This window comes from Epinephelus fuscoguttatus, linkage group LG1 (assembly GCF_011397635.1).
Source record: "Epinephelus fuscoguttatus linkage group LG1, E.fuscoguttatus.final_Chr_v1".
Classification (NCBI taxonomy): Eukaryota; Metazoa; Chordata; class Actinopteri; order Perciformes; family Serranidae; genus Epinephelus; species Epinephelus fuscoguttatus.
In genome coordinates, this window is record NC_064752.1 from 993,893 (window position 1) to 1,019,773 (window position 25,881).

Below are 25,881 nucleotides of genomic sequence, written 5' to 3' on the forward strand. Positions count from 1 at the left end.
CACCATTGGAGCACTAACGAATCAGTGACATCATTAGTCTTGTGAAGACCTCCTCAGAGGTTAAATACCTGGGTGCTTCCACACCAGTTTGTCAGACTGGTTCCAGCCTAGTCAGACAAGCATGAACTGATGAAGCCTCTTGGATAAGAGCTGAAACGTCTTCTAAGACTAAACTAAGTCCAGTTGCATTCGATTCAATTGCCTTGAGATAGACGCTAACAACAACTGTGGCCTTGAATTACAGTTAATAGCTCCAGTTTGTTCCTCTTTTGTATCATGTTCAAGTCATAAAGCTACACCTCTGTTTTAATTTAACCATCAGCAAAGAAAGAAAATTGATAGGGAGGCGCAATAATATCAGCACATCACTGGTATCAGCTGCTTCAAAATGGACTATCGGAATCAGCCGACACGCCTTTTCTTAATTTGCACGATGAATGAATATTACAGACACTGAAACGTATTTCATGTCTCCATCTGCTGGTGGGCCGTCACGATAAGAGAATGCCTGTGTAGTATGATGTTAACTCCACTTCAGAGGAGACCTGATGATCACTAACATTAGGTGGTGAAAGAATGGATATATAGATCAGTTATCAGTCAAATGAGTTATCGCACATTGGCAATAAATTCAAAATCGTGCATCCCTAATTAGGGTCCGGGCAGCTAAGCTTTTACTTTTATTACTATTCTAATCCTAGGTATTCTTCTTTCTTCTTCTTCTTCCGAGGAAATCATACTTCCCATGGGTGAAAACTCACCAAACTTTGCACAAAGGTCCAGTCTCATGCCAGATATCCTCAGCTGTAAACTCAAGCCAATAGTCCTGATGGTGGCGCTACAGCAAGCGTCTAAAGTTCAAAACTTTGAAAATTCATCACAAATCAACCATACGTGCTACAACTTCACAACTTTCATCAAACTGTAGCCCCAATACTGAAGAAACTTTTGTACATTTAAACCTATTAAAAATTATGAAGTTCATCACTGTTTTTTTCAAAAACTGTAAAACTTATTAAACCTATCTCCTCCCACAATTTTTGCTCAATTGGCACCAAACTTGCTACAGAGCATCTTCAGACTGTCCTACACAAACTATGTTTCTCAGATTTTTGATTTATCAAAAATTGAGCCTACAGTGCATCAAAATGTTTGACTGTAAACGGTACTGTAAACATATACATGCAAATTCTTGCTAAATAAATCTTCAATGTTCATGAAAAAAATGACAAAATTCTAGAGTCATGGTAGATGATATGTGGCAAATTTCAGAACTTTATCTCAAAAAAAATTTTTTGACAGCATTTTGAATTTTGCTCTAATGTGAACAATTGGAGTCAATGTAAAAATGGCAATTTTAAACATCAGTTTTTCACTTATGGAGCAAATCAATCATTGTTACAAACAAATTACCAACATCTCCATGCTGTCTAGATGCAATATGTGTATTTTCAGATTTTTGTTTTGATAAATGAATTTTTTACAGTGGTTTGAAATCTGCTTTTCCATGCATGGACGGCTGCTAAACCTGCACGTCTGGCTTAGTCAATTTGTGAAGCTACACATGAATTGGCACTGACTAATTAGCTCAGTGAGACAGAAATTGATTCTTAGTCTCAGAGGTTGTGAGTTCAAGCCTCAGCTGATGCAAAAGGCAGATTGTGTTGCTAAATTCCTAAATGTCTTCCAATTCTTCTGCTTGTTGCTCAGAATTGCCTAAAAATGCCCGGACCCGACCCATCGCTGCGCAGCAGCTATAGTATTTTAATTTGTTTCTCCTGATGTTGGCTGTATTCTCTGCAGGTAGTTGGAAATTAACTTTGTCCTCTTTTTTGTTTGTTTTTGTTTTTACTGTATTTATTTCAGATGAGAGGCTGCGTGTGTCAGCTGAATCCTTTGGCTGGAAACAGGAACAAAGCAAAAGTTGCTTCTTACATTTACAAAAAATAACATTGATTTTGTGTTCACTGAATATCGAATAAACATTTACACATTGTTCCAAAAAAGCTTTTTTTAAGCTCCTGACAACAGTGACAAAACCCTCGTTTCTACTCTGCTACGCCCTCCTCAGGTCATGGTTCATACTGCATCAGCCTGTTTCTCCTCCACGAGCAGGTTGCATTTCTGGTCTCCATCGGCCAGCTCTATGTGAACAGCCTCAGTGTCTGCTGGCTCTGGACCAGCCGCACCGAGCTGAAGCCTTATGGAGTCCAGTGCATTGTCAGGTTTGTACGTCTCTTTATAAAGTGCCATTAAAACGCTTCTTATAGTGTCACGAACTCCTGAGTCTTCGAGGTATCTTCTAAACTGTTGCTGCGATCCCAAGGCTCTGTAACGAGCCATGACTGTGATGATAGCCATATAAGTTACATTAGATTATCAGCAGGTGAATTAATTCGCAACTCGTGGCAGTGCTGTGTTCGCTTCAGTCAACCCTACGTCCTCACTCTTGATTTAAAACAAACAGAATATTGTAGTTGAAGTAAAAACATGTACCTTTTTGTATTTAAAGTATAAACTTAATACTCCAGCTATTGTGCACAACTCCAGGCTAAGCTAACGAGCTCTTAAGCTAAGAAGTTTTTTGCCGTTTTGGTCACCAACAGTCAAACAATGACACAAGGCTCAGTGGCTTTATACATCCAGGTAACATTTTATTATTTCCACTTTTTAAAAACAAAACGAATCTCATTGTTTTTAATACAGTGATGACGTTTAAGTCTTTGAGAGCTCAGCTTCCTGTTCGGGTGTGAGAGCATCATGGCGAGAGAGCGAGACAAGCAGAGGAACATACAGACTGCTGAAGTTCAGGAGCAGAGGAGTTTAACTACAGACCTCTGACACAGAGAGAAAAGGTCCGTTAGCCCGATGAAATCTGGCATCTGTTTCCTGGAACCGTGACTTTCATGTTTGATCAGAGTGAGACTTTATTGAACACACAGTGAAGGAGCAGTGTCAGCAGTCTGAGCTAACACCTCTGCAGGGGAAGAGTGTAAACATGGAGGTATACAAAATACTTTATAAATACAGCGTGGCATTCATGGAAAGAAAACAAACGTGAAAAATATAAATACAGAGTGTCTTGTTCTCTTCTTGGGTTTTTTTCCTCAACAGTCCAAGAGTTTGCAAAGAGGAAGTGGGAGAGGCTCTCAAAACCGACAGGACAACGATGGAAGCTGAGGATGATGATGATGATAATGATGGTGCATGGCATTTCCTGTTTTTGGACTGGCTGATTCGCTGATTGGTGGGTGACTGAGATGGTGTGATAATAATCCCTGACTGTCTATCCTGCCTATACTCTACCTCCAGAGACAGAGGAGGAGGAGGAGGAGGAGGAGAAGTTGTGTTTTGGGTATACAAGAGGAGACAAAAGAAAAAGAGGAGAAAACTACAGCAACAGACCTCATGTCAGGTTTAAAATCCCTCCTTATATGACAGAAGAAGAAGAAGAGAGAGACAGGAGGGGAGGTGTTACATGATTACAGGTGGGAGGGAGGGAGGAAGACACACAGGTGGGAAAACATAAGTGACAGGAAGTGGGAGAAGAGGTCAGAGGAAGAGGACTTTGGATCAGAGGAAACAGGAGTCTGTCTCTTCGTCTCACAGTCCCGTGTCGTTGTACGTGGGCGTGGCCACCTTCAGGATGCTCTGTGCATTCTCCTCCACCAGAGGGCGCCACTTCACCTCTCCTGTCAGCAGCAGGTCGTCCCCGTCCAGAGCATCAATGTACTGCATCTGCACACAACAAGACGTCCACGATTACCTCTTGACTTTGGTTCATCTCACACAGAGCAGGTCAAAGGTCACAGTGATCAACTGATATTTATTGCATTGAACCTCAAACCCTAAACGCTACTGACTGACTGAAAGGTGTTGTAAACATCAAGTGAAAGGTATTAACAGTCGGAGTGGGCTCTAAAACAATATCAAGATGTTTCAGAGTATTTTTGAAGAAGTAAAGAGAGAAGTAAAACATTCAGGACGCCACAGTTTATTCCACACTACTCAAGCTGCTCCTCTTTTTGGAGCCACCAAGGAGTCGGGAATCATTTCACTTTCAGCCATGCTTGTTGTTACTGTCGGTAACAGTATGACGTCAATATGTCAACATGTTGAAATATCACGAGTGTCACATCATATTAAAAAATATGCTGGTATTATCGTGAAGATGATATGACACACCCTATACTCGTCGATCACAAAGCTTCTGATTCAAATCATTATTTTATTGCTTTCCGACTGTTTCTGTTAAACAAACAAACAAACAAAACTTGGAACGTCACTGCGCAGAACACGGCTTTACAGCCTCGTTGTGGTGGGGATGTTCAGTCTTGCAACTGCGGTGAAGTTTGTTTATGGCCTAATGTTAGCTTTTTACTTCTGGCGATCTTGTGTTCGTGCCTGGCGGCTGTTTGCCTCCTCTAACCAGTCAAGTTACAGTTGATATCCATGTCTGTCCAGACTCACATGTTGCCATGACAGCTGACACTGCTTCAAACATGGATGCTGCTGCAAAGAAGCTACAAATTCTAAGACGTGTATGCTTCACACACATCTTCAGCCTGACAGCACAGAAGATACACAAAGTCAGATTTCAGATTTCTAATGCCACATGGAATGAGATTTAAGATCAATTTTACAACGACTACAAATACCTGTTTCCTCTTGACTGCACTGGTGTCATTCAGTGACAGAACAGCCTTCTGAGTAACTTACCAACAACTTACGAGATGAATTAAGTTACCGCAGTAGCACACGTACAATACTGTGGGCTAGTGTTGTCACGATACCAAAATCTTTGTTTCGGTACCAACACCAATATGAATTTCGATACTTTTAAGGTGAAGTTAAAACACAAATGTAATTCTGCGGCCACAGCTGAAGAATGTGACTGTAATAGTTTGAAAAACTGTGTGTTAAAATGTTTTATTGGGATAATATGAGGAGTTTTTTTCTACTCAGTGAAAAACTGTGACACGTGTGTTTGGAACAACACGGTGTGTGTGTTTGGCATGTTTAATGTTGTCAGCAGGTTTATTGTGACAATTAACCTGACGAACCTGTTTTCGTTCCCTGGAGGTGTGTGTGTGTGTGTGTGTGTGTGTTACATGGAGGGAGCCCGGAGAGACTTTATAACCAACAGGCATATACACACAGTAGAGTGTGTCATTTGTTTGTTTTCTGACGTAAGACTACACACACACACACACACACACACACACACACACACACACACACACACACACACACACACACACACACACACACAGCGGGGGACATTTTGCTGGCTGATTGAGTTGGACACTGCTTCCATGACCTTTGACACACCTGCATATGTGTGTGTGTGTGTGTGTCACTGCTTGTTTGTCTGATACAGCGGGGGCTTGTTCTCTCCACACGCTGCTCCTGAGCTCATGAGAGTCAGAGAAGCTGTAGGTTGGACGAGCGTCATAAATATTAAAAGTAAGCGGAGCGGCGAGGGACTGATGTAAACAGAGCAACAGAAATCTGTAGAGAGGAGATGAAAGGACGCCGAAGTTAAAAGGAGAGAGGAGGTCGTGGACCACATGGCCCCGGCAGCAGATGGAGGCCTGCAGGTGTTTCTGAAAGCAGCAGAGTGTTTTCAATCTCATGGAGGGAAAGAAAATATACAGAGAGGAGGAGGAGGAGGTGAGGAAAAGTGCTCAGAGGGGGTGGGTGAGGCGGAAATGGGCAGAACGCAGAGTGTCGGGTTGTAGCGAATTCTCCAGATACTGACAGCTGACATTTGGGCTGATATTAACCAGCATTAGATTTAATTCATCAACCCAAGAGCAGCGGAGGAGGAAGAACGATCCTTTCCTTCAGTAAAATCACCAGTACAAAAGTATAAAAACACGCCTCTACAAGTTAAAGTTCTGCATTCAAAATCCTATTAAAAGCACACAGGCACTCTCAGTTAGATGGGCTTCAAGTATCACAAGTAAAACTTCTCTTTCTGAGTATGTTTATGACATTATGAGAATATTAATACTTATGCATCAGTCAGTATGTTCACATGACATCAGAGAAATTGATTTATTGCTTTTGTCTGACTAAAACCAGACTTTTAAGTAAACATGTTAGTCCGACTGAAATTGTACTAAATCAAATTTCTCAAAGTCGGACTAACACACCCAATGAATTAAAGCCTTTAAACACTAAGTCCATTTTTTTTCATCCGAAGTTGTTGCACATCTAAAACTAAATACGACCTCACGTTGTGTCAATCACGTTTGTCTGATTTTCACCCCTCATAAATATTTTCAGAACAGGATCGATTTCCTGTGTTTTTCGCAGCTGTCAGAGACGTCCGTTAGAGACGTTTGACCAAGAATCTGTGAAGATAATGTGGCGGCGGGACACAGCAGCAGATGGAGCAGTGGATGATAATGATGAAGAGGAGGATGTGGAGGACAGCTCCACCCCTTCATGCAGCTGCGGGGCCAAATGAAAGACAGGGAGGAAGTGATGTCAGTCAGGTAGGTAACTCCAGTGGAGAGAGGCAGAGGAGGAAATGTGTCTTTTAATTTTGTCTCGTACTGGGAATTTTCATAACGAAGAGAACAATCAAACACATCAGATTCAGTGTGCGAGGTTTCTGTGCATAATAACTGTTTTTTGGATGACAGATTAAAAATACGCATCTGGAAAAAAAAAACAAAAAAACAAAAAACAAAAAACAGATCTAGTGTGCAAAGTCCTTAACTCCTGCATGTATACACTCAATCAGACCCAAACTGGCCGAGGCGCTCTGAGCATGCTCCACAGTTTCCGCCCCGGGCTTTATCTCCAAAGTCAAACAGCGTTAAATGTGTAAGAGAAGAAGAAGCCGGTAACAGCATGGAGAAATCTACATCCAGAGCCGTGACTTTTTGGACGGACCAAATGTACAGAGCTGTAAAGTTGTCCACCATGGTAGCAGTTAGCTGCTAGCTAACCGTAGCTAACTTGTTTGTCCATTGTTTGGTCTGTGACGTAATAGGTCAACAGGAAAAAGGTCCAATACTAACAAGCTGAAAGGGGGCATATCTCCACCTATCGTAGAGGAGTCGCACATACTTGGCTCAATAAATGGATTCACCTCCTGTGCTTGTGTACTGGGACAAGGACAGTAGGCCAGTTAGATGTCCTCGTAAAGCTGTGGCTGCAGCTCCTCTTCACTGTGTGTGTGAACGTTCTGAGTGTTAGCTAGTTTCAACTTCTTTATATGTATTTAGCTAGTTCAGTCCAGTGTTTCCCAACCTAGGGGTCAGGCCCCTCCAAAGGGTCACAAGATAAATCTGAGGGGTTGTGAGATGATTAGCAATAGTGGAAAATGGAAATAAAAAAAAACAAAAACAAGAAGTTGACGGAGAGGAGCTGGAGCGTTCATTAGGAGCTTTTATAGCACCACGCTGTGTAAGCCCAGAACGCACTCAGGGTAGACACGCAGCAGCAACGACAGGCATACTGAAAGTCAAACAACCACTCACTGTGCTGGGTCTGAAAGTTTGCATTCACTCGCAGCAGCTGCTCCTCTCTGATCTGATCAGCTCTGAGCGGCTCAATAGATCAATTATCAACCCCGCAAGTCACAAACTGCTCAGGACAAAAGAAGTCACGGTGAGCTTCGTCTGCGCTGCGTTCATTGACCCGCAAAACCCTCCAAATTTAGAGAGGGGTCACACACACGCCGCCACACACACTATCATTGTGTGGAAAACACAGACTTGACATATCCTATTTTCTTCTCCTCTTGTACAGATTTTGCACTTAAAGGTGCAAATACAGCACAGCCAAACCTCATCTGCTCATCTGCCAGAGATGCAGAGGAGGGATGTGATGTAATAAAAGCAATGTGATTTTTTTTTAAACACAAATACAGTAATAAGTAAGTAGAAGCTGAACACACCTGCTTGCGTACGTATTCCACCATGAGCTCGAGCTGTTTGGGGTCTTCACACTCACAGTTAAACATGTTTCTCCACAGAGCTGCTGCCAGCACAGAGTCATCAGACAGGATTCCCTGCAGACACACACACACATGTTCATTACATTATTGATCCCGCATTATGACTGATATGTTTACTATCAGTGAGCACAACTGGCTCAAAATTAAAAATCAGCTCTTTGATGCCTCTGTATGAGTGTGTAAAACAAAATATTTCTTACCTCATCATATCCAAATATTGCAGCGTAAAACGTCTCCGTCATCGCCTTCATTCCTTCCTTTCTATGGATGGCATCGATCTATAAGTGATAAAGAGACAGAAATCAAAGTGAAGCACGGCAGAAGCACATTAAAGAGTTGTGACAGGAGATTCATCTCATTCACAGTGCTGGATCGACAAACACCATCATCTTTTACTTTTTCTCTTTGTCTGAGCCACATTCACGTTCTGATTGGAGCAATGAAATGTCATCAAACTGAATCCCCTGAGGGTGGAGCTGAGATGCAGCAGCAGTTAAACATCACACGGTGTACAGCAGGATGGCGAAGTCGTCGTAGAGTTCGGCTGGTTTCATCTGGTTGCAGCAGTAATTATGAACACAGAGAAAATGACCAGTGTTTTTCTTGCTCTTTACCACAATTAACATGAAACCTAAGAGCAACTCCAATCACTGCTGCTGGTCGTGTGTGTTGTAAAAATACATGTGCTGCTGCTGATGCAGAGCTGGATTAGGAACAGTGTGTGTAGGCTGTGCTTGGTACTTCAGTGTGACACACACACACACACACACACACACACACACACACACACAAGCCCCTTTTACACTGCCTAGTCAAAGCGGAAATTTCACGCTGTTATTCCGCCTTGCTGCTCTTAATAAAAGGTACAATCTTGCAATAGTGGGACAGGATTGTCTCGCCTTTAAGGTGCTATCTGAAGTAGAAACAGCACCGAAACAAGTCTGTATAAACGGGACAGCCAGCAGGACGAGATCATGTGCAACACAGCTGTGATGTTTTGAAGACGTGTTACATGTGTGACCAACAGCGGGAGATTTAAAAAGTAGCTGTTAGCAGATTTGAAGATAGAGAGAAGATTTGACAGAAATATGATCCTCTCTGACAATCAAAATCCCATCAGATTATTTCTGTGCAACTGGGCCCAGCTGTTCAAAAAATGTATCTGTATCAATCTGATCCAGATTTAAATCCTGTGTTTTTCTGTCCGGGATCAGGTAATCCGTTTTATTTCTGTGCTGGTTTTTCAAAGCATCACTGGATCAGATCACCCTGATCCAGACACACACTCTTCCAAGATTACCAAATCCAGATAACCAATGGACTACATATCTCAACGCGATTACCTCTCATCTCTGTAATTGATTTTGACAATTTGGGGGATTGTCTTAATTGTGCGTTCACACCAAACGCGATGGATGTGATGAACGCCACAAGTTTCCATTCAAAATCAATGTAAATGACGCGATGACACGCGATGTCGCTTCGGGCGACGCGTTTCAGGCAATAAGAGCAACGCAATGAATCGATGACGCGTCCATCGCCTCATCGCGTGTGTCGCTTCAAGTTGAAAAGCGACATCGCGTGACGCTGTGCCGCGACATCCAATCAGCGTTGATATCCAACCATTCATAAAGAAATTGTAAGCAACTAACCGGAGACAGATGGACAGGCGCTCCGCAGGGATGGAGCGCCTGTAGTTGGTGTCCAGGCGGGAGATCCTCGCACTGATACGGGCCAACAGGTCCTCAAACTGGGCCAGCGTCAGCCTGAAGTACCACTGGAAACCACCGTCATCCAGACGCAGCTCTTGCAGGAGGTGATGATATTCACCCAGCTGTGTGCATTTCTGGAGGATATTGTGAAGCCAGACACGGCGGCGTTTGGGTCCACAACAGATAAAGAGCAGCTACGGTAGTTAACTCCATGGTTGACGAGAAAATAGCGGGAAGTGAAGAAAATTGCGGGAGGAGGGTTGCGTCATCGCGACTGAAGCGATGATCAAAAAGGTGACGTTTGTGATCAAGTGACGTGGTGTGAACACACGGTAAGAGGACAACATCCTTTTGTTTTTACTTTACTGTATGAAATGCTTCACAGGCAGCCTCATGTCTTCTTCATCTACTTAATTACATAACTGTTAAACAAATCAGATGCACAATATAAATAAATGTAGATGTACTGGACCAATTTAAAAGTTGCATTACACTTTATTCCTGAAATGTACCTTAAATCCAGCCTCCTGCTGGAATCAGAATAATCCTGAGTTCTTGCATCAAAGGTATCCTGATCCTACTGACAAGTTTTGAACAACACATACTGAGGGTTTGATCCAGATTAAAACCAAGACTTTTTAACAACCTATTTTCAAGATTTGATCCTGTCCCACAGCCGTAATTCGATCAGATTACACCTGCACAGCTGGTCCCTGCTGTTCTGCTGACAGTTAAGAATAGTTTAAACCACAATTAACCATCTGGTTTCTTCAACTTTCCCTCAAGGAGCAAAAATCTAATTTGAAAGAAATAATAATTTGACATTTATTGTGATAATTATTGATAGAGTTACATGAACATTTTTATTTTGGTTACATTTTTGCCACATGGCCCAGCCCTACCTGGACCATAAGAACACTTCAACAAGCACTGAATAACCCTCACATGCAATATGATGGCTGTTTCTAGAGGGCAAACCTACTGGATCATGTGCAATACATACGCTGAGTCAAGAGTATTTATTAATTTATTTTACATATAATTTTAGAACTTGTGTTGTCAGCTGTGGATGTTTGTTGGCTTAAGTTCTTCTGCATTGTCTCCTGTGTCTTTGTCTTGCACTGATCAGAGTCGTGTTCCTAATTTTGTTTTATACTGTACAATCACAATAAAGGCAGTCATCTTTTTCTGTTCTGTCTTCTATCTGTGGCTGCAGCCAGGTGTTTAGATTAAATCAGATAGAAATTAGAGTTTGAATTAAGGTTTGTGTTGGGCTCTAACTGATGAAGATTTTTAAGTTCTCAGTCATGTGTGCAGGCTTGTGCCAGCATGTAGGGATATACGCAAGTGTACGTACACATGCTGACAAAAGTTCATATGCGCAGCTGTGAAAACACACACACACACACACACACACACACACACACACACACACACACAAACATCCCCCCCGTGCTCCGCCCAATGCATGCATGCGCACACACCAAGAGTGACCTCACAAACCACACTGTAATTTCTCATTTCTGACCTCTTTCTGTCACAAAAAGCAAAATGAGCTAAACTAAAGAGCTCTTATGTATAAAAAGCCCGCTGAACTTTGGCTCTGGTTCAACCATCCTACTTGGTTAACATCATGGATAATGTAGACTTGATGTTTCTAGGTTATAGCTGCCACCAGGATTATTTGAAGAGTAAATCTAAGTGACTCGGAAAACATGTTTTTGTGAGAGAACTCCTGACCTCCTGACCTCACAACCTAAGTAACTGATTGACCTCAAACTACAGCCACAGTTTTATCTTTTCAACAGACAACTGTGATCGATAATCGCCACTGGACTGGAGTCACATGTAGAGATGAGTACTATCATCTGGTATTAAACGGGCCTCGGGGCCAAATTATCAAAGACGGTAGTGTTGATAGGCTCCGACGTTAACGGTTCTGCTATTGGTATTAGAGAAATTCAGGTGACATAAACTCTCCAGAGGAGAGGTCTCTGTGTCCGAGCCTCACAGCCTCTCTCTGAAACTGGTGGAGAGAGCAAATGCTCTGAAGTTTGGTTATATTTCACAAGAGTTGATGGCAACACTGCTCATTACCATGAGTTCAACAACTCCTGAGCATGTGAGGGCAGAAGCACAAGTTATCTTTGGAAACATCTAGCGAAGTGCATCACATACAGGCGGGGAAATGCACCTTTTTTCTACCGCCTAGCTTGTACTTCATCTCCCGTTACACCAACCACCTCGAATATGTTAAAGTCTACAACGGTAATTTATTAAGGTTAATGTGGTTTCTACCATTCAAGTGCTGGATCAATAATCAGTATCGCCAAGAGTAGTAGTACTGTTAAAATCTTAAAGATAACCATCCCTCGTCAGATGACTTGGACTCTGATGACACTGTCGTCAGTGGGGATGAGTGGAGCAGAGAGGCAAAGCTCTGCTCCTAGCTGGAAGAGGAACCTGTTGTCGGGCGTGGAGCTCTTTGCTTCCTGCTGGAGCTCTGACTACGTGCAGGAGTGCTGTGTTTACATGGCAACTCGTGCGAGACTCGAGAACGTTCAGAGACGTTCTTGTTCTCGAGTCTCGCAAGTTGCAGGCTAACTGACCACGGTGAGAAATGATGCTATTAAAGTGGAGTAAATTATGTCTTTTCAAGTCAGTTTTGCATGCCGCGGCTTCAGGGCACTTGGATTACGACAGACGAGCCGTTCTGACATTTGTGAAATGCATTAGAAGAGTTTTATTACATTTTCAAAATGTGCGTTCCATGCACTTCAAGTGTATGAAAAAATGTGGCGAGCTGTTATCCTCCGATACCCCGAACAAGTTTTGTGGATTAAAAAACTACACTGGACTTCTTGTCGGCACGAGGGTCAATAACTACTGTCTGTATAAAGTGATCATTTCCTTTAAGCATCAAGGTGAATAAAAATGAGCACAGATGTGTCAGTGACAGCATCTACTGTATGGTTCATATAGAAATTCAAGCACAAATTATTTTTTCCAAAGTGCACTTTTATGTATTTTGACCCTTCCTGTTCTTAACGTTACTTTACAGAACCGTCATCTCTGATAGTAAAGCGCACTGTTTAGTGACAATAAAATGTTTGGCCTTGGTACATTTATCTTTGTTGCAACTCTTAAATAATTTTTAAAAAGTCAATCACAAATACACAACTAACTGTAGTATGTTTTCCCCCCATGAACTTTGGGAGTTCATTCCTGTATAATTTGAGCATGAGAAAGTCTTTCTGAAAGCAACATGCGAGCAAAGCCAAGATTTAAGTCTGTGATGTCAATGAGCGACACTTCCTGGAGCTGCTCCACTGAGAAAGAATAGAGGCACAACTCTGTGGACACGGTGACCGCAGCCAGGCTCGCTCTCCGGGGATTTGACTTCACTTTCTGCCTGAGAACTGTTGGCACAATTATGCTGATGTAAAACTTTAAATAAACAAAACCAGCATCCTATGTAGCATGCAATGGCACGAATAAAACTTAATGCACTGTTGCATCAGCCCAAAGCGGAAATGTTTCGAACATAATGAATATTTATTTAACAGAATGACATTCAGTTGTTGTCAGGCAGAGCACCAGTTTGGACGCCATTTGTTTTATATTTGTGGGGTTTCTTTTTTTAGGGGCACAGCACTACTTAACAGAAAACACTGCTCGACAACCGGTCAGGCATTTGGAACTGCAATGCTGAAAATAATAAGTCAATCACTCATGTTAAAAACATGCTTTTGTGTGATTTAATCATACTAATACAGACATCTTTGTAAGAATCAGATTACAGATATGTCTTAACTAAGTGTGAGACTGCAGCAGAACAGTTGTCCATCTTTGTGATCTTATCCATGTTAGTTTTCATGGTTCATCGGGCTGGTGTAAAAATGTTCAAACTGGTTTGATATTCAGCCAAATTAGACCCCTCGGTCTCCTACTTGACTCAGCAGCTCCTGAGTGAAATATTGTAGTGTCATTTCCACCAAGCAGCTCAGTCCAGTTCGGTTGGGTGACTTTTGTATTTTCATTGTCACAAGTTGAGGATGGTACTGACAGAGCTGCTCCATTCTGTCCTGTTTTTTCGTCACCCCTCTGTTGAGGTACCTAACACACTAATACGATACTTCAAGTGGAGGTTGAAACACTGCAGTCCTCTGATTGGTCGAGAGAATCGCCAATCTGGCTCGACTCAATGCACAAACTCATTATATTTTCATATACCATTGATCACCACAGAGACCATGGGCTAAACGCTCCAGCCTGCTCTTTTTTGCTCTGAAATTGTCGGCGTGCGACCCTGTTCCATAGACGATCAGGGAAGTTCGGACATTCCTCTTCATCACTGGTGAAGAGGGAATAGAGTGAGAGGTGGATGGAACAGTGACGCAGCTGTTACCAACTGGTAACATCCTGCCTACATTTAAAAGTACTGTCTGCAGTGGAGACGCTAAACTGATCTAGGGTTTAGGTACATGTCCGTACAGGTTATATACCAGCTCTAATGGTACTATCTCATCACGTGGTGTAACATCGAAGCACTCTGACCACATTGAATCCCTATAGGCCCTGACACACTAAGCCAACGGTCGACTGTCTATCAGCATTGGGCCTTCTCTGAGCATCTGTCGCCCTAGACAGTGCGGTGTGTGCTGCACCGTCACCCCGTATCGGCCCTCATCGGCTTCTTTTTGGCCGATTCAGCACATTAAATGGGTGCAGGTGATGGTGGAGCCCACTGGACAATGAAATCACTCTGACTGTCAGGTCAGCTCAGCACACAAGGAGAGAAACAGAAGTGAGGAAAGTAAACAAAGAGCTGAAGCCCAGAGGGAGTGAGACCAAAACAAACTTGTTCCTTATGGTGTGCTCATGTGCAACCTTTTGGCCGAGAAACAGGCGACGTGAAGCTACACAACAGTTTCATTGCCACTAGTTCTCTGAAGTCGGTTTGGGGCATCTGGGCCTTTAAATGTGTGCTTTTGTTAGGTTATGTAAACTGTCAGCTGAGTGCTCGAGATCAGACTGGGGACGTGAGAACTTAAAAGATAGGTAAGTAGCCTAACTGCTATCTTCCTAGGTTTGTACTTTTTAAACAGAAAATGCACGTTTATATTGTGACATTTACTGGAAGTGACGAACAATACAGCCAACGGCAAATAGGTTTTTATTAGTGATGGTCACTTAGCAGAAACTTTCAGCCCCCTGGTGATCTCCCTCCAACCAGCTGCCACCTTATTTAGGTTTTAGCAGTGAAATGAGGACATAGGTATTGATAAGTCCTGATTTTAATTTCATGAATCAGCCATTCCTTGGCCATTGCAGCACTTTCACAGAGAGCGACAGGAATAAATAGAAGCAGGGCATCTGACGAAAAGTTCAGCTCAAAACAACGCACCGGATCGCTAGTGGCCTGTTAAGATACCTTCTCCTTCAGCCTTAAATCCAAAATATAGTCATACTGGTGCAGTTGTAGTTTTCTTGAGAGAAAAACTATGCTGTGTCTCCTCTCATCACAAAAAAAAAAAACAGACTTCGTGTAGGTTTTTCTAGTTAACAAACACAACATGCGCCATGCACAGGTCCTTCTGTCCCAACATCTACTGACATTTGATCTCCTTTATGTTGCCGACCTCAGCTAAGCAGTAAATCGTCAGAAACTGGTGACTCCGTTGGTCCATTTATAAATAAATATGATACTGTGTCAATCAGGTTTTCAAATTGCTTATTACTAATTTGCCCAGACACCATGATGACAGTTCAGCCGGTTTGCATAGAATCAAACCAGTTTTCCATTGTACACAGCACTGGCAAAACCATAATTTGACCCAACTCTAGTCCAAAAATGTATTTATTAATTTATTATTTAACAAACAAAAATACTAAAGAAAAAAAAAAAAAAGTCTTTGCTGGATTTTCTGCCTTTCTGTTTTATATCTTTGTACACTGAATATCTATCTTTGACCTGTTGGTTAAAACAAAACATCTGAAATCTAACGGATCATTACTCACTGTTCTCTGATGTTTTACAGACAAACCGATCGACGTATTAATCGAGAGAAATATCATCAAATCAATCGACAATGAAAATGAAAAGTTTGTTGCGTCATCAGTTCATTTACGTTGAAAGTTGGAAGGGAACTATAGTAGGTCAACAAATACTGGAACACATTGTTTTGTTCCAGACTTAAAAATGGGCTAAGCAAAACAACTTTTGTCATCACGTTGTATCTTTAGACACTGTGGGTGAAACTTTCCACCAGCAGTTATTGACTGTGTTTCTATGAGGCTGCATATAGTGGAGTTACTGTCACATGACATTACTGGTACACAGGCATCAGGTGGAGGCTTCTATGTTTAGGAAACACTAACCCTGTGTGTTATGACAGGCATGCTGTGCATCAGGCCGTACGTGTGGTGTAATGTGATGCATGTACAATATGTGTTTATGAAGGAAATGCTGTTATATGATCTTGTGGGTTTAATCCTGCTGAATGTACAGATGATTACACACCCACACACACACACACACACACACCCACACACACACAGAACGTACCCCCATGATTTTGCTCCTCTGCTCGACATCCTCCCACATGGAGTGGACAATGTAACGGCACATGTACTTTCCTTCTCTGCCCTCCTGACGCATCCGCACCAAACACATCCTGACAATGAAATAAGAGGAGGAAACAAACAGTGAGAGAGAATGAAGACTGGTGTTAAGAAATAAGACAGATGGGAGCATGAGAAGGGACAGCAGGGAGGACAAACAGCGATACTATATATGTGTATGTGTGTGTGTGTGTGTGTGTGTGTGTGTAAAACTCACCATACGTGCAGCTGCGCTACCAAGAACCAAGAGTTGAGTGTGTCAGGGAGGGAGCACTCTGAAACAAACACACAGCGATAACCAGTGTTACAACACTTACACATGTATAATGGCATTATCAGCTTTTGTAGTAGTTTTCAGAGCTGCACCTGTGAGTCCATTAAAGGTCCAGTTTGTAAGATTTAGTGGCATCTAGTGGTGAGGATTGCAGACTGCAACCAGCCGAAACTTCTCCTGGTTAGAATTAACGTTCATTATTCGGGAGGTTTTCACCAGGAGCCGAATTAATGGCGGGAGTCTCCTTTTCACCAAAACAAATGGACTTGGATGATTTAAACTGCTAAAAAAACTGAATAAAACAGTTTCACTTTAAAAATCTGTGTTTTTGCTACTCTTGTCATCACAGATGAGCTTCTAACTAGGGATGCCAATGCGAAAATATGAATGTCCCTATCTAGAGCCAGTGTTTGGTTTGTCTGTTCTGGGCTAGTGGTGGTGCAACATGGTGATCTCTGTAGATGGTAGGGTTGGGTACCGTTCATAACTGAACCGATACGGTACCGGTACCGATATCTGGAATTCGGTACCGGTACCAAACGGTACCTTATTTCGGTACTTTTTAACCCTATGGGCCCTAGGCCTTTTTGGAGTATTTTTACTGCCTTTACTTTTAAGCTCATATCACAGTCATTATAAAGGCTACATACACATGTTATATCTTGGTTTTTTTTTCAGGACAATCTGGGCTAATCAGATTTGCCATCATTTCATGTCCTTCTATGTGCCTGTATTTTATATTAATTTTTATATCAATGAAAAAAACAAACAAATCTGTGTGCCTAAATTCTTACATTTTTACATGTATCTCACCATAGCAAGTTGGAAGAAGACATATTCTGCCATATATGAAGAGGGGAGACTCTCTGGAATCTGGCAATATAAGAACCATGATGCTAGGACATTCTGTCACTTCACAGCTGTCCAAAACATGTGGTTTGTGCCAGGCGGACAAGATTGCCAGAATTTTTTTATTATTGCAAGAAATTCCATTGACTCATTCACAAGTCAAAAATGTGTTTTATCTGAAAGAAACATGCAATATTTACATCTAAGATCACAGAAAAATAGTCAACCAAGTGCAATGATGTCCTCCAAGATAATATTTGTTTTTCAGTTTCAGTTATATATTGGGGGAACATTTTGGGCATTGGTGGGGGGGCACGTGTCCCCCTCAATGTATATGGTGACTACGGCCCTGTCAGCATGCATAATTAGGCTGCAGTTGTCTGGGTGCGCAAAGGTGAAGTGGCTGGTCTTGAAAGCCGGACTACAAATGTGGATAGACAGGGAGAAACACACGCAAGCCTAAGACGTGGTAAGATACGATATTCCTCACTATACGAAGTGACTGATAACAAGATCTATATAATGGATTGTAAAGAAATTCGTCAGGTTTTCATTTTGTAGACAATCAATCTGTATTTACAGCGTGATGGGATGACAGCACAATGATGTGTGTGGTCCTGCGCTTTCATGTGATATGCGTGGCATTTCTGTGCGAGCCTGCGTTCGCAAGTAATCCATCCAACAGTAATGTGTGCAAAGCTGTATGAAAGCTCTATAATACATCATTTTATTGTAATTTTTCGCTGTGAAAACACTGGATTACCGACAAGTGCTTGGCCTTGTCGGAAAGCTACAATTCTGCTGTTTCACGTGATATGTGTGGCTTCTCGCTATGGCGCATGGTCGCAGAGAAAATCCACAGAGAAGAATGGGTGTGAATTTGAACGCACTATGCGTCGTTCGGGCCCATAGTCTAAACTTCTCAGTTTCAACATTTTATTTAGAACATTTAGGAACAGTGCTGCAGTTAACTTTTGTCTGCACATTGTTTTTGTCGCCATTGTTACTGAGTCTGATGTGTGAGTCATGCGCTCTTGCTCCGCCTCCACCTCAGGTACCGAAATTTGGCACTGTTTCATTTTAAGTGAATCGGTACCAAGTACAAAAAGTACCGAGTTTCGGTACCCAACCCTAGTAGATGGGGACCTGCTCCCTTTGTAGATCTGTTGGCTGGACAAAAGAAGACATCTGAGAGTCACCCTGGGCTCTGGGAATTTTGAATAGGTGTTGTTTTTTTTTTTAATTTTTTTTTTTTTTTAAATGGACAAAATGACTTATCGACAGAGCAGTCAATAATGAAAATAATCATTACTTATAAATTGAACTTAAATTATTTTCCCCTTTACAATTTCTCAGCTCTCTAACAATCCTAATACAACATATCCTGAGTGTGAGCGTGTATAATGTGTTTCACTGTCAGCCCGTGCACCAGCGTTGGGCTCCTTAACCAAACCAGCCCCTCATCTCTGAACCATCAGGCATACTGAACATATAGCAGCGAGCTTTTGCCATAGCAGCAGGTTTAAAATGCAGTATGATAATGTAGCAGCTGGCTCTAAGTGTGTGTGAGTAATATTAGTGAGCAAGTGTGTGTTTGTCTGTGTGTGCCAGGCAGCAAAGTGTCAAATAAATGTGTCAGGCAGGTGGTGACAGTGTCCCTGAACTCCAACCAACTCCGTTTGGACCGGGGAGACGCCAACAACGCCTCAATGTTCTGTGTTTGGATCAGGACGAGTATTAGCTCTGTGTGCGTGTGTGCGTGCATGCATGTGTGCCTTTTCTCAGCATGTGTATTCAGTATTATCAAAAAGATTTTCTCTTTTGGATTCAAACATTCATCATATCTTCAAAAATGTTACATACTGGATGTAAATCTTTTGTGAATGGGGCTCAACCTAACTTAAATCAGTATTCAAGATGGCTGCTTTAAATGCTTTCCTCAGTTAATTTATGGACCTGTTCAATGTCTACAAACTTGAAGAGAAGTGCTTTTGGGGCTGATCTGAGCCACTTTTGGAACCAGATGAGCCCAAACAATTCAACACTAACACAGAGGGACATCACAGATACACAGTGTGAAGGTCTGAGCAGTATTATATTATTATAGGTGTATATGTAAACAGGCCTCAATACAGGCAGTGTTAGTAGTCAATTATTGTCAGGTCTTACACTTACTGTCAAAGAACTCGTCGTAATTGATTCTCTCTACACAGCATGTGTACATGCGCAAGGCAGCAATCTTGATTTTCTGTGGAGACAACAAAGGGGGGAAAAAAAATGTGTTACATCATAAACATATTCAATAGATGCACTGATGTGCCGAACATTAAAACCACTGGCAGGTGAAGAGAGCAGCACTGATCATCTCGTTACAGTGTGAAGTTCAACCAGGAATCTGGATGCCATTTGACACACTCCAACCACTCAAACACCGTTGCAGACCAAGTACACTCCCCCATGGCAACGACAGACCGTGATGGCAGTGATGCCCCCAGCAGGACAATGCATTGTGTCACACCACAAAAACTGCTTCGCAATGACTTCAAGTTCCCCAGCAGAACATTGCATTATAACAAGATCAATGTTAATCACTTCACCTGTCAGTGGTTTTAATGCTGTGGCTGATCAGTGAATACTGCTGCTTTAGGCCACATTATTTCTACACTGAAATGTTGGTGTCCACAATTAATAAATGATTGGATACATACAGTAGGTATACCTGCAATAAAATATTTCACTTTACTGAAACAGTTGCTTGAGATTTAAGAGATATGATATTGTGTTTATATACTGCAGGACAGTGTTGTTACTGTCCACACCAACATTTGCCATATGTCACTGGAAACTAGTGAGCTAAAAATACTCAGTCATTCAATGCAACAGTGTTCAAATGAAGAACTCCTTCCTTAAAGGAACACTCAACACATAAAATGACCATTTGTATAACAATTACTCACGTCGTGTTGACTTTAAACCTTTCTCACATGCCTCCATGGTGAACGAAGAATCCAAAACCAGAGGAAGGTCTTGATAGAACATCAAGTCTTAACAAAACTGCATGTTTTGGAGTTATGTGAGAGTTTGTAAACAGATGTTTGATATAGTTTTTCTGTTGTTACATGCGGTCACCTATGATTTTAATTTATGGAAACTTTTCTGTTTTTGGATTCTTTGCTCACTGTGGAGGCATGAGTTGGCATGGCAAGAGTTTTCTTCATGAATTCAACATAACACAGGGTTAGTTATTATCATATAAATTATAATTTTGTGGGTATTCCTTTCTTGCTTTGTATCGCACCTCTCACATGTGATTCAAAGTACTTTACAAAGGCAAAGACATGGAAAACATGTTCACACATTTAGTCACTTCTTTTGAACATCTGATATATATACTGTATATTTGGCTTCGGCGGTATCTTGTTTTTCATACATGGCATAAGGTATATGACGGTATTGGGGTGCGGTGCTACCCTGCGCCACGCAACTGGTAAATTTGCTACATTACTCAAACTCTCTTGACTTTTCCAGTATAATAAATACAAAAAAGAAACTTGCAAAAAGTCAAAAGACGAATTTTGTTTTTATCTTTCTCTAGTTTCTTTATTAATCAGAGAAATACGATTGTTCAGTTTTTGGATTAAAGTTTCTCTCTTTCACCAAACTAAACCGGGCTTTTTGCCTTGTGAACTCGCAGTAAAACACTCTTGATTCAAACTAAAAAGAAACAAAAGAAAACTCACCAAAACTGCCTTTAGTTTAGGGTTGCAAGATAATCTGCACATCATCTGTATCGGCCAATCTCGGCAGTGGCCAACATGCTTTTTCTTAATTTGCATAATGAATAAATATACATTTAAAAGTATTGTATTTTATGTCTCCACCTGCTCGTGGGCCGTCATGATAAGAGTATGCATGTATAATATGATGTCAATTCCACTACAAAAGAGACTTGACGATAACAGATATCAGGAAAAAAATCCAATATTGTGCATCCCTACTTTAGTTAGTTAGTCCATTGTTAAAACTCTTGTTTGGTCAAAATAAACTCTTAATTCACTGAGTTAGATTTGAAAATGTGCTGTTTCCCCTGTGGTCTCTCTGCTTTACAATTGGTCCTGTTGCGTTAATCTCCACCACTTGCCCGTTGCACCACACTGACCTCTGGAGGTGTGTGATGTGCACTACTCGCAACTCACGACTTGGGCGATGTGAGGAAGTGAAACATTGGCAGCTTCTCAACTTAATCATTCACGCGCACACATCAAAAGAGAGAAGGAGAAAGTTGTTAACTGTCCGTGTTAAACTGAACTGTGGAGCTCCCACTGCTGCACCGTGCCGCTTGAAACTGATGAGGTGTGTGTCCGCATGCCGAAGATGCGCGTGTCCGTGCGCTTACTGGCGGGCGCGTCCTGAAGACCTGTGTGAATTTTCCACAGGAGATATTTTTACTTTTTTGTCTATTCAAGAAATTACCCACAAATGCTACACACCAAGAATTATTATTTCATTTATCCATGTTTTTATTTATGTATGCCTTTTTTGCTTATTTATTTTAATACTGTACCTGAAGTTATATTTGAGCAAAAAGGAAAATGTTTCTGAACCTGTGTCACTGTTTGTGTTTGTTTGTTTGAGATGATTGTTGAAAAGCTGGTTGTGTCTTGGTTAAATGGTTAATAAAGCAAAGATCGAAAATATTGCAATATCTTGTGTGCTGTAAAGTGGTTTGAAAAAAATGAAATCAGAATCGGCCATCGAAAAACTGCAAATCGGAAATCGGTACCGCCCCAAAAAATTGTAATCGGTGCAAGTCTACAAAAAGTCCTCAGTACAGCCTCTCCAATATGAAGTGAACAGAAAGATGAGCATCTGTATTTTTGACAGTATTGAAAATCACAGCGTCTGGATTTTTAAATATCCTGGTATACCTTGATACCACCCGAGCCCACAGCATATGTACAATGGTGGAAAAAAGTTTTCGGACACCCCATGCATTTGTGAAATATTGCATTAAGAATCACTCTTAGGTCTTCAAGTGCAATTTCTTTTAGTACAGTCACAGCCAAAATACTAAATAAATCCTAAAAAAGCCATTAAAAACTTAAAATTGATTGGTTCCATAAAAATACATAAGAAATTTTGAGTATTGGCTCATTTTGGTACCAGTGATGAAGGTTGTTCTTTTTATTAAAAGACACAATTTTTGTTGCCAAGCTTCGTGTCTACATAAAGCCAGCACATTGGAAAGTTCTTCAGACACAAAAATGGCTAAAACAAGGAACCTAATGCAGGAAACACGCCTGAAGATAAAGATTCTCAGCCAGGAAGGGTACAGCTGCCGCCAGATAGCCAGGAAGTGCAGATGCAGTCCTTCAGCAGTTGGATACACTCTGCAGAAATACAGACGAACCAACAGCTTGGAAGACAAACCAAGATCTGGGCGTCCAAGGGTTTCTTCAGCAAGAAATGACCGCATCCTGATCCACATGTGCAGGCAAAACCGCCGAATGACATCACAGGAGCTTCAGCAGCAGTGATCAAACCAAACTGGTGTCCAGTGTTCCACCCGCACTGTACGTGGCCGACTTTTAGATCACGGCTTAAGGTCCTACAAGGCTATCAAGAAGCCCCTGATCAATGAGAGACAGAGGTTAGCCCGGCGTCGTTGGGCCCAGGCACACAAGAACTGGACAGCCAGGAATTGGAAGAAGATTTTGTGGTCAGATGAGTCCAGTTTCCAGCTTTATCTTCCTCCTACTAATGTGAGGGTATGCAGAAGGCCAGGCGAAGCATTATCTCCAGCATGTACAGTACCTACTGTCAAGCATGGTGGAGGCAGTATCATGGTTTGGGGATGCATGAGTGCTGCTGGTGTTGGTCATCTCACTGTCTGTGATGGCACATTGAACTCTACCAAGTATTGTACCATTCTCCAAACCCACATGCTCCCTTCTGCGCGTGCACTGTTCCGTCGAGGTAAAAACTGGATGTTTCAACAAGATAATGCCCCTTGCCACACATCCAAGGCCAGTAGAACTTGGCTGCAGGAGCACAGTATCCAGGTCTTAGAGTGGCCAGCTCAATCCCCGGACATGAGCCCCATTGAAAATCTGTGGTGGATTATCAAAAGGTCTGTTTCAAAGCATAAACCAAAGAATTTAGAAGAATTAAAAGCAGTGATTCAAGAAGAATGGGACAAGATTACCCCTCAACAGTGTGAAAGGCTCGTGGGGAACATGCCAGCCAGGATTAGAGCTCTACTACGTGCCAGTGGCAGGACTACTAAATATTAATTTGATGATGTGATGGTTTGGCTAAATTTCTTATGTATTTTTATGGAACCAATCAATTTTAAGTTTTTAATGGCTTTTTTAGGATTTATTTAGTATTCTGGCTGTGACTGTACTAAAAGAAATTGCACTTGAAGACCTAAGAGTGATTCTTAATGCAATATTTCACAAATGCATGGGGTGTCCAAAAACTTTTTTCCACCACTGTATATATTTTCTACAGATACTTCCCAGGCTTTGAGAACATCCATAATTCTGATAGCTGTGGTGTGTTAGTGAGCTGCCACAAACTCACACACTTCACTACAACAACTGTATGAAGAAAACAAGAATACAGAAGGCAACACAAGCCTCTGAGCAGCAACAGGACATGAGATCAGAGGTGTGTAAGTGCTCATGCCAAACCTTGCCAAGCCGGCGTGAAGCCCAACACTTTGCTAGATGGCACAACAACAACACACATTCCTCTGCACATACGCCACCTCTTTCACTCTTTCGCCAAAGCCTCCCACAGAACCAGCCCTACCGTGGCTGTAAATCTTTATGCGTTACTGATGTGTGCATTCTTGGAAAACACACTCACTGCACGGGTGTGATGCAACGGATGTAACCAAAAACAGGACAATGTTAACAGCACTTTTATGATTTAATCACCATCTTGCCAACAGGCCTGCACATTTCAAGCAATTTCCTTGGTTATTGGATGTGTTAACAATCAGTAGTCGGTTAATTGTTTAAAAATGAGGCAACACAAGGTGAATGTTCTTCCATAATAACAGTGTTTGAAAGCTACTGCTGCGGCTCACAATCACCATAAAAGGAAAGTAAATAAGCAATGTCCAAAATCTACTTTGTTGTTGAGCGGCCAAGGAGGCCAGCAAATGAAAAAAAAAATCCCACTGGCCAAACATTTTTTTCTACCGGCCAAACAATGACTTGCCTTTATGTCACATCTACAGTCAGGTCCATAATTATTTGGACAATGATACAGTTGTCATCATTTTGGCTCTGTACACCACCACAATGGGTTTTAAATGAAACAATGAATACCTGCTTAAAGTGCAGACTCTCAGCAGCAGGATGAAAGCTGAAGTGTTTGGGGCTACATTATCTGCTCAGATTCAACCAAATGCTTCAAAACTCATTGGACGATGCTTCACAGTGCAGATGGACAATGACCTGAAGCATACTGCAAAAGCAACCAAAGACATTTTTAAGGCAAAGAAGTGGAATGTTGTGCAATGGCCAAGTCATATCATCTGACCTGAATCCAACTGAGCATGCGTTTCTCTTGCTGAAGCCAAAACTGAGGGCAAAACACCCAAAACACAAGCAGGAAGTGCAGACGGCTGCAGTAAAGGGCTGGCAGAGCATCACCAGGGAAGAAACCCAGCATCTGGTGATGTCTATGTGTCCAACACTTCAGGCAGTCATTGACTGTAAAGGATTTGCAACCAAGTATTAAAACTGACTGTTTAATTGATGATTATGTTAGTTTGTCCAAATACTTATGAGCCCTTCAAGTTGGGGGACTGTGTGAAGAAATGGTTGTCATTCCTACACGGTTCATACTACATTTTTGAAAAAAGCCTTAAACGAAAGCTGAGAGTCTGCACTTTAAGCAGGTATTCATTGTTTCATTTAAAACCCATTGTGGTGGTGTACAGAGCCAAAATGATGACAACTGTATCACTGTCCAAATAATTATGGACCTGACTGTACATTTGTTTCAGTACATTTCACAGGGTTCCTACACATTTGGAATTTCAAAATTCCATACTTTTCCAAACCCTAATTTCCAGACTTCTCTGCGTTGTTTTATTTTCAGGGAATATGCGATATCTGAGTAAATATATCAGTGTATCATCATTCAGAGTGTGGGCGTGTTCACTTAATGGAGTCGTTGGTCTGCGCTGAGGCAAAAAAGTTGGGACTCTGGGTGCAAGCGATGCAGTAACGAGACATCAGTGTTTTTTCCTTTCATGAGGCTCAGAATCGCCTTCTCCCCCATGTTGGGAATGTCAAACGATTTCACACAAAGCTTGCATCTAGCTCTGTGTGTGAATTGGGAATCCTTGGCCAACCAGTATTTATATACAGTATTGTCAAGCCATCCATCCAATGCATGTAATTGTAATGGCTGCTGTAGGAGAGAGG

The 25,881-nt window shown here is 41.7% G+C and overlaps 1 protein-coding gene across 1 annotated transcript in view; it reads right to left on the minus strand.

Moving 5' to 3' along the window:
• Positions 1-2,629: 2,629 nt before the first annotated feature.
• The window catches only part of LOC125894944 (ubiquinol-cytochrome-c reductase complex assembly factor 1), a 34,657-nt gene continuing 11,405 nt past the window's right edge, over positions 2,630-25,881 (minus strand). Inside the window, exons 4-9 of the mRNA XM_049586663.1 lie at positions 19,610-19,682; positions 16,529-16,586; positions 16,256-16,364; positions 8,176-8,253; positions 7,916-8,029; positions 2,630-3,738 (exon numbers count right to left, since the gene is read on the minus strand). Coding sequence (XP_049442620.1) covers positions 3,604-3,738; positions 7,916-8,029; positions 8,176-8,253; positions 16,256-16,364; positions 16,529-16,586; positions 19,610-19,682 — 567 coding nt within the window. The 3' untranslated portion in view covers positions 2,630-3,603. The remainder of the gene's footprint in view (positions 3,739-7,915; positions 8,030-8,175; positions 8,254-16,255; positions 16,365-16,528; positions 16,587-19,609; positions 19,683-25,881) is intronic.